Source organism: Squalius cephalus (assembly GCF_949319135.1).
Source record: "Squalius cephalus genome assembly, chromosome: 16".
Lineage (NCBI taxonomy): Eukaryota > Metazoa > Chordata > Actinopteri > Cypriniformes > Leuciscidae > Squalius > Squalius cephalus.
In genome coordinates, this window is record NC_137137.1 from 10,963,974 (window position 1) to 10,981,741 (window position 17,768).

The 17,768-nt window shown below is 38.9% G+C and overlaps 1 protein-coding gene across 2 annotated transcripts in view; it reads right to left on the reverse strand.

The window, feature by feature from the left end:
* Window positions 1-774: 774 nt before the first annotated feature.
* trabd2b (TraB domain containing 2B) overlaps window positions 775-17,768 on the reverse strand; it is a 54,122-nt gene continuing 37,128 nt past the window's right edge. Inside the window, exons 4-7 of one of the 2 annotated variants that reach the window (XM_079896663.1) lie at window positions 16,315-16,489; window positions 5,361-5,451; window positions 1,938-2,186; window positions 775-1,846 (exon numbers count right to left, since the gene is read on the reverse strand). In XM_079896663.1, coding sequence (XP_079752789.1) covers window positions 1,621-1,846; window positions 1,938-2,186; window positions 5,361-5,451; window positions 16,315-16,489 — 741 coding nt within the window. In that variant the 3' untranslated portion in view covers window positions 775-1,620. The remainder of the gene's footprint in view (window positions 1,847-1,937; window positions 2,187-5,360; window positions 5,452-16,314; window positions 16,490-17,768) is intronic. The other variant, XM_079896664.1, reaches the window with a different exon arrangement.

Genomic DNA, 17,768 nt, shown 5'->3' on the forward strand with positions numbered 1-17,768 from the left:
TAGACAAATCATCTTTTGCAACGTATTTCTAGAGGTTGGAGATTAGAATGCAACATTTCTTAAGGTACAATCAGTTACAAAGGTGTTGTCTGCCACCTAGTGGATCAGACAGGATGGGTTGGTTGCATTAAATAATTTAGACTAATTTTATTCCAACGCAGTACTTATTTTTTCCTATACAGATACAGATTTTCAATACAATGAAAGCGAATTACAATTTTAAATGCCAAGCTACAAAAAGTAAGAAAAAAAGTAGACTACCATAAAACTAGTCCATACGAATGGTGTTCAATATTCCAAGTCTTATGAATCCATACGGATGTTTTGTGTGAGGAACTTTACTAAATACTAAAATTCAGTATTTATTGACTGACTTTTTCCCTTGTACACCGGCTCGCGGTCATGGCATGCGAGAACAAAAGGGGTTTGCGTCATTTACGTCAGAGCGGCGCCATTTTTGAGTTGAACAAGACCGCGAATGATTACTCACTCACCTGTCATGACTCATAAGGAATAGCCTACATTAATGATAGTTTTTTATGATACTCAAAACTTGGCATTAAACATAACCATCCGATTTTATAGTATGGGAAACCTGCTTTAGAATTTTCTGCCTTCTCATGTTTCACGGAAGAAAAATAATATTTGCTTTGGAACTGCATGAGGGTAAGTGATGATGACAAACTGATAACGTTTTTATTTTGGGTGTACTGTTTCTTTAACAGAATAAAACTCGACAAAATGTGGATAATAATAAAGTGTCGACCATATTTTCTCCCTTCATTTAATAAATCAACTCGTAATTGTTTGTACAATTTTGGGTAGGCCTACTAGACAATAAATACAAATAATAATTAAAAAGAAATGCTTTGAGTGCCAGTAGAGGGCAGTATGCGTTCAAGTTTTAGTAACGTTGAAAACCTAAATTAAGGGACAGGACAGGAGTCAAGATTCTTTACACAACTCTGTTAACTTTAATACTTGAGAAATGCATGAAAATATACTCTTCATGAAATAATAAATATAAAATTTCTGTATGAACAAATGCACAATTTACAAAATATAAGTGTCATCTCTGTGAACTATTTAAGTTATTCAGTTATCTGTCAGTGACCATATCACATAATAACAGTCTCTATTACATAATTTAGGTTTTTAACCTTTATGTGATAATGATAATTTGGTATAGGCTACTTTCTTTTGCCCCATTTAACTTATTAGAAGAAAAAAAGCACATTCATGTTTTGCTGTCTGCTCTAATGGGGCAGGAGGGAACAATCATGTGGGTATTCACATCAAGGTACAATCTTAGCTGATACTTACGAATGAAGTCTGGTCAGAGTCATTGCATAAGTATAACAAAATGTTCTTGTTTTTCTTTTACTGTTATTCTTACAGACTACCATTCTGCCAGATGTAACAATTAGAAATGTCTCACATATGTCTGCTGTTACATACTACAGCAACTAATTTACTGTAGACACTAAGGCAGAAATTCAAAATTGATCTAAGCAGTACCTAAATGTACTTTACTGCCATTTATTTTTACCACAGGCAAAGTCACTCAGATACAATTCTGATCGAGTTGGTTTGTGAGCTTCCAAGAGACCCATTCCCTCTTCAGGAAGTAAAAAGCAGTTGTGAAATGAGACAGGCCAAAAGGTACGTCAGCGCATATGTTGGGTTTGGAGCAGCGGAGTCAAGAACGCTGGGGTTTGTGGGCAGGCTAGGTGTCTTCAGTCTGTCTCTGAGCGGCGTTCGTCTTTGCTGTTGTTCGTGCCGTGTTTGAGGAGGTTCCACCGTCACATAGCCATTGGTTATCCTCATATTCAGGTGTGGAGTTGTGCTACGGTCAACATGAAAACAAAAATGTGGGTTTTATTAGTAAAGAGCAGCTTTGAATTTCCTGCCGTTTCTGGCATGTGTCGTGTCCTCACCTGTCTCCCATGCGCACCCACAGGTCACTGAACAGCCGTGGTCGACTGTGTGAATGATGGGTTTTACGAGGGCGCTTGTAGCGGCCAAACTCCTCTAGCTGGCTGAGACTGTCTGGCAGCAGCATGTGTGTGAGTTCTTCCTGGCTGATCTCCTCTAGCTCTGGAGGTTCTGATGTCCATTCAGTCACTGACTCAGAGCTGTCTTCAGAGGGATTCACAGTAGTCCCCTCAACCTCAGACCAGCTCCTTCTGTGAGAACATGTGGAAGTTAAAAAACTTATGGGATGCAGAATTTTAATGGGACATTGTCGAAACACAAGTTTATTACTATATATATATATATATATATATATATATATATATATATATATATGCATATATGTGTGTGTGTGTGTGTGTGTTGGATATTAACATGCCTAAGACTTTTACACAGTACTGTATATATATATATATATATATATATGCTTAAAATTAGGGGTGCATGATATATCAGTACCATATAATTTATTCGTTTTTTTTATTGTGTTTGTCAATATTGGATATATTAGCTGATATTTAATTAGCTTGATAATTTCACCTCATTTTAAATTGAGATTATTTTTTACTGTCATCCAATGCTCACTAATATCTTTTAAAACATTATTCATTTAATAATGTAAATAATTTAGAAAATCTCAACATGAATTTCCATTTTTTTAATACTAAATTATAACTTTGTGGTTTAAATTCAGTTGCAATGTTTAAAATGATTCATTTTTAAGTTTTCAATTTACTTAAAATTAATTTAAATTAAAATGGACTAAAAACAAATATTTTAATATCAGCCATCTATATCATAAAAAAATAATATCAGGCTATCAGTTTAGGTCAGAATTTGAATATAAATTTAGTTGTAGCATTTAAAATGAGTATTTTTTTAGCTTTTACTGTTATTTTTAAAAATGTATTTAAAGATAATTTTAATTAAAATGTATTATTAATGAATATTTTATTATCAGCCATTTATAACAATTTACAAGCAATTTTCTGATTATCGGCATAGGTCCGAATTTTTGTATCGATGCATCCCTATTCCCTACTTAAAATAGTGGATTAATACATATGAAGGTTATTTGAGAACTGGGTAGTGTCAGGAGACACCTTTGAAGTACTGGAGATAAAATCCTAGTAGTGTTTTAAAAAAGCTCTGGCTTATGGTGTGTGTGCATGTGTTTTGGAGATACCTTGGACTTCAAACAGCTTCATATCAACCTTTCGGCTTGCTAAGAATTTACAAAGAGCCAGTGAGGTCAAAACTACAACCTCAAAGTCTTGAGCTCCCTTACTGATATCCATATTCAGACTTGCATACCAATCCATACAGCTATTAAATGCTAGTATTATAGAGTCATGACTCTTCTTTCATTATAGACATTTGGACATAGACTTTACCATAGTGAACCAGTAGGGCGTAGCATTGCTCAAGATTACGCCACTCTATACTTGTCACCTCCTGTTGGTGAGTGCCCTATAGGGCATTTCATCGAGTAACCATGACGACATTTGGTAAACCGTACTTTATTCCAAACTGCCACATTGTGGTTAGGCCAACCCACTGTGTTTAGTATGTCCATGAAGTGTTTTGTTTGGTTTGAATCTCATAATCACCCATATGTACACCACAAACACACTACAGGACTGGTTTTGGTTCTCCAGTTTGTGGTTCATGAGCTTTTAGTAAACACATGTCCAGCTGCCATTGCATGTTGTTTTACTTACCCATCATATCACCTCATTTTTTTTCGCTTTAGAGAGAAAAGTGAGCTAGAGGGAGCAGGCCTGAGAAAGCTGGAAGGGTTCATGTTTCTAAACCACAGTCAGTCCGTCATTCAGCCAGTCCATCCAGCTGTCAGCTTGTTACCACAGCCACTGTCATCATCTCCAGCAATCTGAGAACCCCCCCTCATGCACTCTCTGCCTCTCCCACTTCCAGTGGCGCAATGTGCCAAAGGAAAACGTTTGCACTGAAATTAGCAACAGGAGATTTTTCAAATGACACCGGCTGTATGTTGTGGCGGTGGTTGGGTCCTTTTGAGTTCTAAATGCCTTTCTGAGACTGTTGGCTTGCTCATCGCTCTCATTTTTCCATTTGCGTCTTTGCTGGGTGTTGGAGTCATTACAACAGCTATTTAATGAGTACAACCTACAAAGCCTTTGGATCACCTCCTTCCAGCTCCCCCAAAGGCCTGTTGAGTAATGGTACAAGTATGCCAACAATGGAGGTGGGTTTCCTTTGTTTGAGCAGGCATTGCACCTCTCTCTAAAAGATAACTGGGTGAGGACTGAGTTTGGAAGAGTGCTGGTGTAGCCCACCTTGTCATGGTTAGCAGGGGGAGATAAAAGGCATAGTTTAGCACTGTTTGCAGTTTAGCACAGTAAGTGGAATATCCTCCTGGTGATTTACAAAGTGCTTGGGGTTTCTATGTGGTGAAATACGATGCACTACAGAGTCTGTGTATGTAGTATGCGTCATTATATTCTGCGCCACAGAATATTCAGGGAAGTTTGTTGTATAAATAACTTCATAATTATTGTGTGTGTGCACGGTATTGGCATGGGAGGAAACGGAATTAGTGGAGACTGAATCTTAACGGGGAGAAAAAGGTGAAGAGGAGCACAGTCCTTGGTGAGAGAACCATAAAGCCAAGAGTGTGAAGTAGAGTTGTGTTCAAAATGCAGTTCCTGAAGTTGAATTGAGGCAGCAAACATGATGCAGAAGTTCAGTTCCAATTGGAATGCAAGGCAAGGCAAGTTTATTTATATAGCACATTTCATACACAATGGCAATTCAAAGTGCTTTACATAGAAGAAATTAAAATAATAAAAAGAAATAAGAATAATTAAAACAGTTTAGAAAAATAAAAAATAAAATACAGTACAGTACAAACAGTCGGACGAACATTGGCACAGTGCTCATTCATTTAAATGCATAGCTAAACAGATGTGTTTTGAGTCTAGATTTGCAAGGAAGTAGAATTACAATGAATTATGAAGAAATTCATATAACTGTAATTTTGAAGTTTTCAAACATGGCTTTGTCAAGCTAACATTAAAGTTTAGCTTGACAATACCATGTTTGAAAGTTTTTTAAAAAGCCTTGAAGTTTCAAGGTTTATAGGGCTTGGATGGATGGATGGATGGGTGGATGGATGGATGGGTGGATAGATTGATAGATTGATTGATAGATTGACTTTTGTGGCCCTGGGTGGAAGGACACTTAATTTCCCAGAATGCATTGCCTGTGTTGAATTTCTTTGCATTGCCTGTGTTGAATTTCTTTGCATTGCAATTCAGTAAATTCCACTGCATTCTGATCCAAATTCTGAATTAATTCTGAATTTTGCACAACCCTGGTGTAAAGTGTTTGTATGTGTGTGTACTCACTGTGTGATGGGCTCTTCCGCTGGTGTGTGCTCCACCTCATAGCCCTCCTGCCTCAGAATGTCCAGTACACTATGATTCCCCAGGAAATGACCTGTAGAACACAGGAAACAAGTAGCAGCCATGTTATTGAGGATACGTTTAAGGTGGGCATGTGCAAATATTAAGAGAAAGCAGATAAGAGCATATAGTTATGGGCGGACGCTGTCTCAAGAACCCTCAGTTTCTCTTGTTCTTGATCTTGAGGTGCACTTGTTCCTTCAAGAATAAGGCCATATAAAATGTCCCCGTGCTACTGTCTCTCCGCCTCAGCTCTCACATATAATACGCTCATAATTCCTTCACTCTTGAGACATCAAACGCACGCGCTCCAGCGCCACGCTGATGAAAGCTGTTTCACTTGTCTGCGTAGCCGATAATCCTGTGTGTCACTCAACCCAGCAATAAGCGCTAATACAGCCTGACCTCATCGCCTCAGCATGCTCCGTGAGCTTATTAACGGCACGCTGAAAATCTTCAAGGCTGTCTCTTTTCATGCTTCTTTATCATCATTATTTTGCTGATCACTCGTGAAGACAGGGAAGGGGAGGGGGAGAGATGGGGCCCGCGGTGCTTTCTTGGCCGCCGAGTTCAAAGGCTGCTGGGGCGACTGGCACGGAGCGTGAAGAGGCTACCGCTGAGCGGCGGTCAGATCAGACGGACAGATTATGCCGCTACGCCCTTCGGCCCGGTGGGAAGGAACAGGCGGCCCATTGAGGCCGGTCCTGTTGTGTTCCTCACCTCGTCTCCCATCCCAGTGCTGACTCAGGTTCAGTGACACTGCGGCATGGTCAGTAAGCTATCACACCCACATACACACCCAAATATGATTAATGTTCATATTAAACTTGGTTAGAAATGATCTTTTATGGAAATTTCGAGTAAAACAGCCATGCCTCTGTATTCTGCATGTAAAGTCGAGCAGTTCATTTCATGTGCTGTATTTATTTGCAGGGTTTGAGCCACATAAATAACCCAGCTGGACAGAGCGTTCTCACAGACATTTGGCTACTGGAGGAAGTAGTTACTGGAGAAGTGTTTGGTTACTAGAGGAAGTAGTTGGATTAAGTTTCAGGCTGCGGTGAGGTGCGGGTGGTCACCAAATTGGTGAGGTTTTTCTTTGTTGGGACTTATTTAGGGCGCATTCGGAGGTCTTTCTGAAAAGCTCTCCTTTAATTAATGCAAGGAGGCAGATGCATGCTACAAAACAAATCAGCCTGAACTAATCTCTTGCTCTTTCTCCGTAGGCACCCACACCCAAAACACTGGCACACGATAAATAAATATACACACCCAGAAACAAACAAACAAACCTGTGCGCCATACACACAGACTCGTTTCACTACAGGAGCTTCATCTCTCCAAAGGCTGATACAATTCATTATGTATATTTGTGGTGTTTATTTTGTGACCGCAGTTAGTATATTCTGATTACCAAGAGAAAACTGCTGTTAAGAAATCCTGAAAACACACGCAGGCCTTAAACAAATCCATTTGAGGCTTAGCAAAAGCTCCTGGCTTTTCACAATAGTTACACCTAAAGCCCTCGTCCAAATCATCCTGTTTACAGGTGCAGGTGCAGTGACTGTTAGTTCATTCCTTCTGATTCAGTCAAAGTAGAGGACATGTGGTGTTTACATAGTTTGTTTTTCAACTTGTAGCTCAGTCGGTAAAGCATGGCGGGAGCAATTCCATGGCTATGGGTTCGATTCACTGGGAGTATGAATACATTGAATTCACTGTAAGTGGCTTTAAATAACAGAGTCTGGCATATTAATAAATGTAAATGTTTAACTAATGTCCTTACGGCCTGGCTTTCGCTGTAATGCTTAAGCTCTGAGCTTTCTCTCTCTCTGACTTTCATCAGACTTGTTCTCGTTTTCACTCTCGGGGTATTTAGGGTTCTCAATCACTTTTTAGCAAACATTTTTTGGTGCATTTATACATTTTATGAATCCCCTCTCCTCTTGCCCAATCTTCGTACTCAGAAGATGTACTGTGAACAGTTCAGGGGTTGGTTTGAGTGTTTTGGTTTGTGTCCAGGTATGTCAGCACCTTTATGATACATGACAAACAACACGCAAACACACACACACACACACAGCCATTCAGCCAATATTTTAGACTTGTGAGGAGTGTTTTACACAGCAGGATTTTTTGTTTTAGTCATAGTTATTGTCAGCTTAAATCTAGTTAATATATTTTTGTCATATTTGTCAATTTTATTATAATTTATTAAACTCGCTATAAGATAGCAAATAATTTTATATTCCATATTATGCTTATATTTTTATATGCAAAACAGACCAAACATTAACCAAAGTGAATGACCAAAAGTTAAAGCAAACTAGTTCAGTTACAATTTAGGTATTCAAATCTATGATTGTACATACTTTGAACTATTTACATAAACCTTTTATCTACTAAAAGCATTGTTACTGCACTAATACACACATTGCTGTGTTAGGGAAACCCTAACCCTCTTGGTATATGTTTGTCTGCTTAACACTTATGTGAATGTGATTTCACCAAGTATAATTATGTTCCTAGATCAACATCTTTGTTGGTCCTGGAACAACATTCCAATCAACCAATCAAAATTGAGGTACACATTTACAGTTTATGGCAAGTTTAGGCTTACAACAAGGGTTAGGTGTTTCTACATCAGTGTTATTCACCTATCATTTCTCTCTGATTTTAGGGTTAAGTTATGGGTAGGGTTAGGTTTAGGGGTAGGGATAGGGATAGGGTTAGGACTACATTTTCGGGAAGGAATGTTGTTTCAGGATCAACAAAATATGTTGATCCAGGAACATGTCTTACTTGGCAACATCACGGTGGCCCCTATGGATAGACAGCCAACAAACAAAATATTCATTGGAGAGAGGGAACATTTGAAAGAGAGGAGAAAGCACATATTGAGATCTGTGATATGAAATTGAAATGCATTGTGGTCCACCAGGCTGCTGCTGTCTTTGATCATAGTACTACTTTTGTCTTGTTTGTTCTCTGCTTGCTGTCCATTATTATAAGCATGTGTGAATCTGTGGGTGTGTGTCAGATGATGCTCAAGGGAAGCCTCCACCTCAGAGTTATTCATTTTTCTTCTATCCAGCACTCAGTCCCCCATGATAACCCTACAAACTACTGACCTGCAAAGCAGCACAGCTCCATCTAATCCACACACACATGCTACCCTCTGCAAGTTTTTACAGCAGCAGGAAATCTATAAATCTCGACATGGTCTCTGAGTCAACAAAACCTCCGCGCCGCCTTGAGTGTGAGCGAGAGTAAATGACCACAGATCAGCTCTCACACCTCCTATAAATCTCTAAAGATCAGGAAATTCCAGCCTTCAGGCCATCCCATGGATCTGAGTTGAACCCAGAGATTAGTGAGAATTAAGGGGGTGCTTCTCTCTTTTACCTGTCCAAAGGGACTCCTCTGGTGGTAGTTCAGCAGACTCCATAATGAGGGGACTCTCTCTCTGTGGCGCTGCCGTAGGGGAACTGGAGTGAACTACTTTAAGGTCTGTTTGGGGTTCAAGGGTTTGATGCAGAAACATTGAAACTGTTTCCTTTATGGCTTTAAATATTTACATTTCTCTTACAGTGACTGTTGGGTGGCGGCAAGCAGATTTACCAAAGAGAGAGAGAGAAAGTCAGTACAATGGATGGGGACATTTTCACAGTTGGGGAAATGTGAAAATGGAGGAAAGAGACAAAAACAGGCAGAGCAGGAGCGCATTAACAGTCAAAACTCACAGGGGTTAAAGCATTTAGGGGAAATTGCCCCTACAGTTTGTTTTAGTTTCTGACAGCTGGGGTCTCTACTTTTTTTCTTGGAATGTTGAAGTGGCTTTGAAGCAGTAAACAGAAAGAAGCCTTTCTTGCTCATAAATACATGTAATGGTATGTGCACATACTCGAAGAGCAAAAACGACATTTATTGACAGGGCAGTGCACAAAAAGTGTGTGTGTGTGTGTGTGTGTGTGTGTGTGTGTGTGTGTGTGTGTGTGTGTGTGTGTGTGTGTATCAAATGTCAAATGTATACAGCCAATGTAGCATATTTAACTGCATATATGGGCCATTCTACAGAATTGATGCAAACTGCTGTCCGACAACCAAAAAACACATTTAAAAAGCATTTAAGTATTCAAATTTTAGATGTTTACTAAGATCCTTCTATTATCTATTGAATCCCATAATAATATTTAAAATATAAGTAAGCTTAATATATATAAAATTATAATTTATCGGGTACTTTCAATTGGGAGGTGGCTGTCCCGAACCCAAACCCCTAAATTTCAACTTGTGAAAATATTGAATTTATTTTTATTTTTTTCATTTTATTCTATTGTTGTTTTTAAAAATATCTTTTTGATTTCTTTTAAAAAGTAAAGTAAAAAAAAAACATTTATTTTATATTATATAAATCATGAAACTTTATGTAAAAAAATGTGTCCTGCATTTTCATGTCACTACCCAAACAGTGTGTGTTTTAGTCCATTGGCTGAGACTGATTTTAACCACACCCCTACATTATTGATCAGGAAATATTCTTGTGTGCCTCTCTCTCATAGCCTCTCTTTCATTATAGATAGGTACCATCATGTTGAGGGAAATGTGTTCAAAAGTCTGAAAATCTGTGTGTAACTTTAAGGGACATTACTACCAAACACCTTTTTTCTGCAATTAAGCAAACTTTTTTTGGGTGTAATTCCATAAAATGTAGTTTTTTTGTTTGTACAACTGTTCAGAACTGTGCTAGGTAACCAAGTGCTGGCTATCATCTTTGAACTAGGCTCAAAAGTATCTTAAATTGTCACTACCGAAATATGTGGTGAAGTTTCGGTTGTTACATCATGTTTTTTTAGTGTTATTAAATCAAATTTAGTTTTTGTGTGTGTACAACTGCTCAGAACTGTGCTAGGTAACCAAGTGCTGGTTATCATCTTTGAACTAGGCTCAAAAGAATCTTAAAATTGTCACTACTGAAACAGTCATGACCGAAACATGCCATCATTGTTTCGGTAGTGACAAAAGGGGACACATAATCATTTATTTGGGGGAAATAAACAAAAAAATTGTACAGTTATGCAAATCATTAGTATCTTAGTATGTTTTAGTAGTGTTTTAGTATGCAAGTTAAAATTCTGTAACGTGATGTGGTCGCTACCAAAACATTGGATGTTTTGTCTCAAATAAAGTATACTGAATCATCAACTAAGAAGTTATTATAGTGTTTGGTTCGATGCATATTCAAACTAATGAATCCTTAACTTTGAAATCAGTATGATTAACTTAATGCCTTTTATAAAGAAAGATTGGGTATCTTTGGGTATCAACAATTCTTATAAATTACACTTGAAATATTGTTAAAATTGTTATTGATTTACCTGTGAAAACTTTTTAAAAATAGCAAAAATATATTTACAAGGTAGATGTAAACAAAATATTAATAGGTCAATATAAGCCGCCTTATTTAATTCTTTATTATTGTGTTTTGGTAGTGACAAATTTGGGGAGAGGAAAAATATTCCAAAACTTTCTGAAAATACGATATGATAATTAATTACTAGAAATGTGTACCTTGGATATTATACAATTTGCATACATACACAATTTGTAGAAAAAGACACCTTTTTTTCAAGACGTTTCCAACTCAGACTTTGAACCAATTCTGTAGAATGGCCCATAAATTAGAAAATAATATTATTTATTATACAGTTAAGCCCAAAATTATTCATACCCAGAACAAATTTTGAGTAAATTTTAAGTTAACTTTTACTTGGTGAATGGGTATCTACAGACTGTCAATGACAGAAGAACGTGGGTGTCAGAGATATTAATGAAAAATATTAGGTTTGTATTTTATTTACATTTTCACAAAAAGTTCCATGTCCAAAATTACTTATATCCCAGATCTTATTGCAAAATTGTCAGGAAATGCAATCTTATGCACCATTCTAAGAGTTCCTAGTAACTTCTAGCATGTTCTAGAGCATTGTGATCAACTCTAAATTCAGAACATCTGATATACCTGTTTGCTAAAAAGTTTCTGGTCAATTGCGAGTCATGGTTAAAACCAAGGAGCTCCGTGAGGACCTCCGGTTGCGCCTGTATAATCTATATCTAATATATATTAGGGGTGAGTGTTATGGCAAAAATATCATATTACGATTTTTTCCAGGAAAATCACGATTCACGATTTTATCACAATTGTTTTTTCACATTGGTTTTACTATTTTACAAGTGACTTAGCATTGCAGCCAAACTAATGGCACGGACACACCGGACACCGGCACGGACACGGCACAGACACGGCACAGACACAGCACGGACACAGCGACACGGACACCGGCACGGACACCGGCACGGACACACTGGACACCGGCACGGACATACTGGACACCGGCACGGACACACCCGACACCGGCACGGACACACCCGACACCGGCACGGACACACCGGACACCGGCACGGACACACCGGACACCGGCACGGACACGGCACAGACACAGCACGGACACAGCGACACGGACACCGGCACGAACACAGTGGACACCGGCACGGACACACTGGACACCGGCACGGACACACCGGACACGGACATACCAGCAAGGACACCAGCACGGACACACCAGGCACGGACACACCGGACACCAACACGGACACACCGGCACAGACACACCGGCACAGACACACCGGACACCGGTACGGACACATCGGACACGGACACCAGCACGGATGCAGCATGGACACACCAGACACCAGCACGGACACACCGGACACTGGCATGGACACGGACACATGACACCGGCACCGACACACCGACACACGACACACTGACAATGGCACGGACACACCGACACGACAAAAAAGGTGAATTTGACTTGGTTACATGACACTCACCAACAGCGGTTACACAAACAAAACTAGACAAGATACAATGGAAACATGAGGGCTATTTATACACCAAGAATAATGACTAACAAGAAACACCTGTGAACAATCAAGACGATCAACCAATAATAAATATATATATATATATATATATATATATATATTAATTATATATGCTATTATTTTATATATAAACACCATAACTGATGGTTATCATGGTGAGTCAGTAAACTGTATCATTCACACACTGTATGATTTCACTCCTGCATTTTAATGTGGTTGTCACTCCCAAGACTCTCTGACTTTGTTGACTCTGCAATTATTCTCACAGTTATTTTTTCTGTTGTAAAGGGATACAAGGCTGCTTAAATAATTTGCATAATAAATCACAGACTTTGTCTTGGAGTGCATCCACATATTCTTTTTGTGTGTGTGTGTGTGTGTGTGTGTGTGTGTGTGTGTGTGTGTGTGTGTGTGTGTGTGTGTGTGTGTGTGTGTGTGTGTGTGTGTGTGTGTGTGTGTGTGTGTGTGTGTGTGTGTGTGTGTGTTGGATAAAATCACTTGCAGGTAGAAGCATCTGTTTAAGTGCATCACAGTAAAACAGTGTGTGGGAGAAGAGAGATCATGTGTTATGTGTGTAATGTGAGCTTAAATTCCATTAGCACCCAGATCAGTTGTTTTAGTAGCTAATGAGGCGTGTAATGGCAGAGTCTGATAATGAGCTCTGCTGGTCTAATTAGCACTGAGAGTCACTTCTGCACAATGTACTCAGAGATGCAGACCAACACAACACCGCAGCTCAAGACAAACAGACTGTTTTCTCCAGGGTCCCGAAAGCCATTCCATTTGATTTGCATTTAATAGTTGAGCTTTTTTATTGTGTATTTGGAGGGACCATTTAATGACTCAGATAAAAACCCTTCCTGCTTGCCTTTTGAGCCTGCATGATATTCACTTTCTAGTATATAATATTCCTAGCCAATAAAAGGACCAATTGCAGTGGTTATTGTGATGCCATCTGGTGGAGTCATCTTTTAAATCGCTTGACAAGCTACAAGTGACTCAATTTAAAGCAGTTTAGTTACAGTCAGGCTGCTTTTTGCATCCCAGTTTAGCTCAAAAGAATCCACAAAAGTTCTTCATTTAAACAATCCATCAGAATTAACTTTTACTAAAATGAATTGGACCCAATGCAAATGGTCCCAATGCTTCATAGTGCTTTATCAAACAATTGTGACCATGCCTATGTCCTATTCCATTCACTCTGCGAAGTTAACATAAGGTACTTTGACATCATCTTCCCAAACCACTGGAGCTTTTGTTACGGTTTTTCAATGACTGACGCTTCTAATGCAGCGCACAGAACCTTGGGAGTGAAGTGTCCCTCGGTTGGACACCAAGAAAATGTTCATGTCAAAGGGCCCTTTGAAGCAATTCTTTTTGAGCACTTCTGTAAGGAATGACAATACAATGACCACCACAAACAACTGCAAAACACATGTGCTGAGAGTTCCTCACCACACACAAACACACGGATGAGTGATCACATTCATACAAACACAGTAAGACATAAACAGTGTCCCTTGCTCTTACTGGAACTGACTGTAATAGTGCTTTAGAGCCTGTGATATTAGCATTGTCATTTATTAGTGTCATATGCATGTCAAATCAATAGAAAAACAAATCTGAAGCCATTAATGCGAAGACAAATGCTCCCTATCACTTGTAGCGTGTGTATTAAAGAAGAAAGTGGTTGGCCTGGGTTGTGGCCATTGCAGGAAATTCCTAGGGATGTTTTCAATAAGAGCACGAAACTCCACGCAGCACCGAGGAACCAGGCAAATGAGAACCTGCTGAAACGCCACACACACACTCTCTCCTTGCTCAGCAAATGGCTAATTAGGATGTGAGTGAATATGTTTGAGGAAAGCAAAATGATTTTTATTACACAAACAACGTTTACCATCGTACAGCATTGCCTTGACATAAGGCTTTTTATGTAAAATATATGTGTTTGTCGGAGGTTTGTTAATAGATTTCTAGTGGATGTGAAATACTAATATATACTGAAGTTTGTGTCTGTGATCTGTACCATAAACAGATGTGCCATGGTGGTGTGTTCCTGCTTATCATCTAACCTGTTATGTAACTTTGCAGTCCTTCTCATACTCACAAAAAAACAAAGCAAAACAGATGAAAGAGAATAATTGCTTTTTATATGAAACACTGAATTTTCGCAAAACTGTATACATCAGGGCCAGGGTGTGTTCCAGTCTTGCTCCTGGAGGGCCAATGTCCTGTCCTGCAAAGTATAGCTCCAATCCCAATTAAACACAATAAATCCGAAATCACCCCCTAAACCCTCAATCACTATTCCCTACGTTAGTCCACTAATACAGTTCACTTAAAGTAGTGAGTGAAAACGAGTGAACGAATTCGGACAGCCGTTGAGCCAAACTGAATCAAGTCTTATTCATAAACAAATCATTTAGTTTTGAAAACTGTGTGTCTGTTGATTCATTGAATATTTCCAATTCAAAAGAATGATTAATTCATGAAAGTGAATGTCAGGTAGAGCTAAGGCTGATCAGATTTTTAATCAGCATAAATTGTATGGATGACTTTTAGGGAACTTTTTACACAAAGGTGCTTTGGCGTCAGGGTTTGGGGGTACAGTATGTGTGAGTGCATATGAGTATGATTTTCCAAAAGAGTCTTCTAGCCTGTGCCATAAGGGCTTCCTGTTGAATCAAAACATGCTTTTGGAAAGTCTACAAAGCAAAGGTGGCAGGTTTGCTGTGGAGCAAAGATGGATGGCTTGTTTAACCACTTTACCAGCACAATGTGTACTTTAATCACCCCTACAGAAACTTGTGGAGCACTCTGGTAACTGTAGAACCCTATGAGCCCAGGTTTACAGCTGCCAATTTTGCTTTCTGTCAATAGTTCTGACTAGGTTCTGTGTGAAATGGTCCAAATTAAACTGAGTAACTCAAACAAGAGCTCTGAGTAAACACAGTTAGAGAAAGGACTAGCACACCAGGGACAGACAGACAAACTAACACTGCAGTTGGTGCTATTAGTGTGTTATATTTGTCACAGTCTTGATCTTTTACTGAAAAACCCAGGCATTATCATGTTAAATTCTACTTCTATTTCATTAACACTTATAGTGTACAGACAGGTTCTCACACACACACACACACACACACACACACACACACACACACACTTGTCCAGTAGAAAACCTCAGATTCACCCCATCAGTGCTAATAAACTTCACAAACATAAACGTGTGCTCATACCTATTTTTTACAGTCTATGGCTCATACACACACCACAGTTATCCCTGATGACTTGAAGCAGCATTAGCTTGGAATGCAAATTAAAAACAAACCACTCACACTCTTACAGATGAGAGTAGCTGTCAGTCCTCTCACTGGGTCTCATTCACTATTACACGCATTCAAGTGTTCTTAATTACGTGTGTACAAAACGTTTTCACTAAATTTAGAACAGGTGTGTACACGCATGCATTTCTATTCTCGTTCTAATGAATCCTGATTATTCTAAAGTGTGTAGCCAGAGTTAGTAATTAGCATAATACACACCAAAACTCTCACTTCATGCAACCCTTTTGGTGATTAAAAATGTCATGAAAATAATGCATTTTGTGAGGTATGCATTTGTCAAACAGACAGAGAATCGCACACAGGTGCACACAGAATAGGAATGTAGGTGATGTGTTCTCAGTCGTGGGAAAAGTTCTGAGGGCCGTTTGGTTTTACTGCCATCTGGGGGAGTTTGTGTGTGTGTGTGTGTGTGTGTGTGTGTGTGTGTGTGTGTGTGTGTGTGTATGTGTGTGTGTGTGTGTGTGTGTGTGTGTGTGTGTGTGTGTGTGCACGTTTGTTTTGTATGTGGAGCTGGACCTATTCCTAGTCAATGTCAACTGACCTCATCTTCACGTTGTTAAGTGTATGTGTGTGATGGTTATAAGTTTTGTGTGACTCACCAGCTCCGAAAGCAAAAAAGAATCTTTGGGTGGGGCTTCTCTGAAGCAGGGCAGAGACACGGCGGGCCATTCGCTCGTTGCGTTTGTAAATGAGCTCCTGCCGCAGGTAACTGTCAATCTGCTGCGCTGTCAAGCGCTCGTGAGCTGGCAGGGAACTGTTGATGAAATGTGGAAGCTGAGAGAGGAAAAAGAGAGAGAGAGAGGTGTTACTAAAGGCCTGGCATGAATCTAAGTCTGTGTATGTGAGAAATTGGGCAGCTGAGAAGTTTATGACGCTTTGTGGACGCTTTCTTACAAATTCTGTTTTACTGTCTTGGACTGCATTGATTTGCTGCAGGGTAAAGTGTATAGAAAGCTTTCTACAGCTGTCCGCGTCTCTCTACACAGTCTGCTATTAATACATAGGGATGGACTGAATAGATGGAAGGAGAAAAGGGAAAGTAGACTTCAAAGATGGAATAGAAGAGAAAAAGAAAAGGAAGATTGGGGAAAGACAATAAAGACGCCAAAGTCCCTGCAAACTGGTTTTCCACAATGAGGTGAAGTTTTTCTGAACTAAATGATTGAGCTTGTCCATTTTTTTTTATGGAATAAAAGTCTAATGGATGCCCACTTTTAGATTTAAAATGAGCTATAACATTTCTGTCATAAACTACAGTAAATCATAATCATAATAGGATAAATTATGCAATAGAGATGTATAGTTTGAAAAGCTTTGCTTTTATGGCACAAAGTTGTCTCCTCCTATTTTCCTCTTCAATGTTGTTTATAATCGAGGTTGAGTCAAGGTTTTCTAATCTTTTCGAGGTTTTTAAATTCCATAGTGCTTTAAGTTCAAAGTAGAGTTTTCTGTATGATTTCATTGGGTCTTTAAGGCCTATTTACACCAAGTGCATTATGACCTTGTTAGGAAAATGTGTGAAAGACCTTTTTTCATAGAGTGAAAAAGTCCATGTTTTAATTGTAAGACATTTAAGACAGTTTAAAATAAATGTTATACTTTTAAGCATCATATGAGTTAGAAAGTTGCAATTGAGAGATATAAGGCTGCAATTACAAGATGTGAAGTCACAATTATGGGATAAAGAGGCAATTATGAGAAAGTCACAAATGTCATACATAAAGTCACAATTTTACTTATACATTTAAGTCGTAATTACCTTTTTATTTTTTTCTAAATGTATGGAATCCATCTTTAGAATTGGAAAAGCGAATATAGATCTTTGGAAGAGAGCAGGGCATTAGGGAAATATATATGGTTATGGCTCTAATAGATGGTCGGAAACACAACGCTTCCCATGTCTTGACTGGCTATACATACACCAGAAATGGGGGGGGGGGGGGGTAATGGATAATGGCACCAGGACGGAGGAAGCGAGAGAGACTTAAAAGGGAAACTGTGAGGTGGCCTCTTGTTAGAATCCAGAGCTTTGGAACGTCTAAATACTATGTAT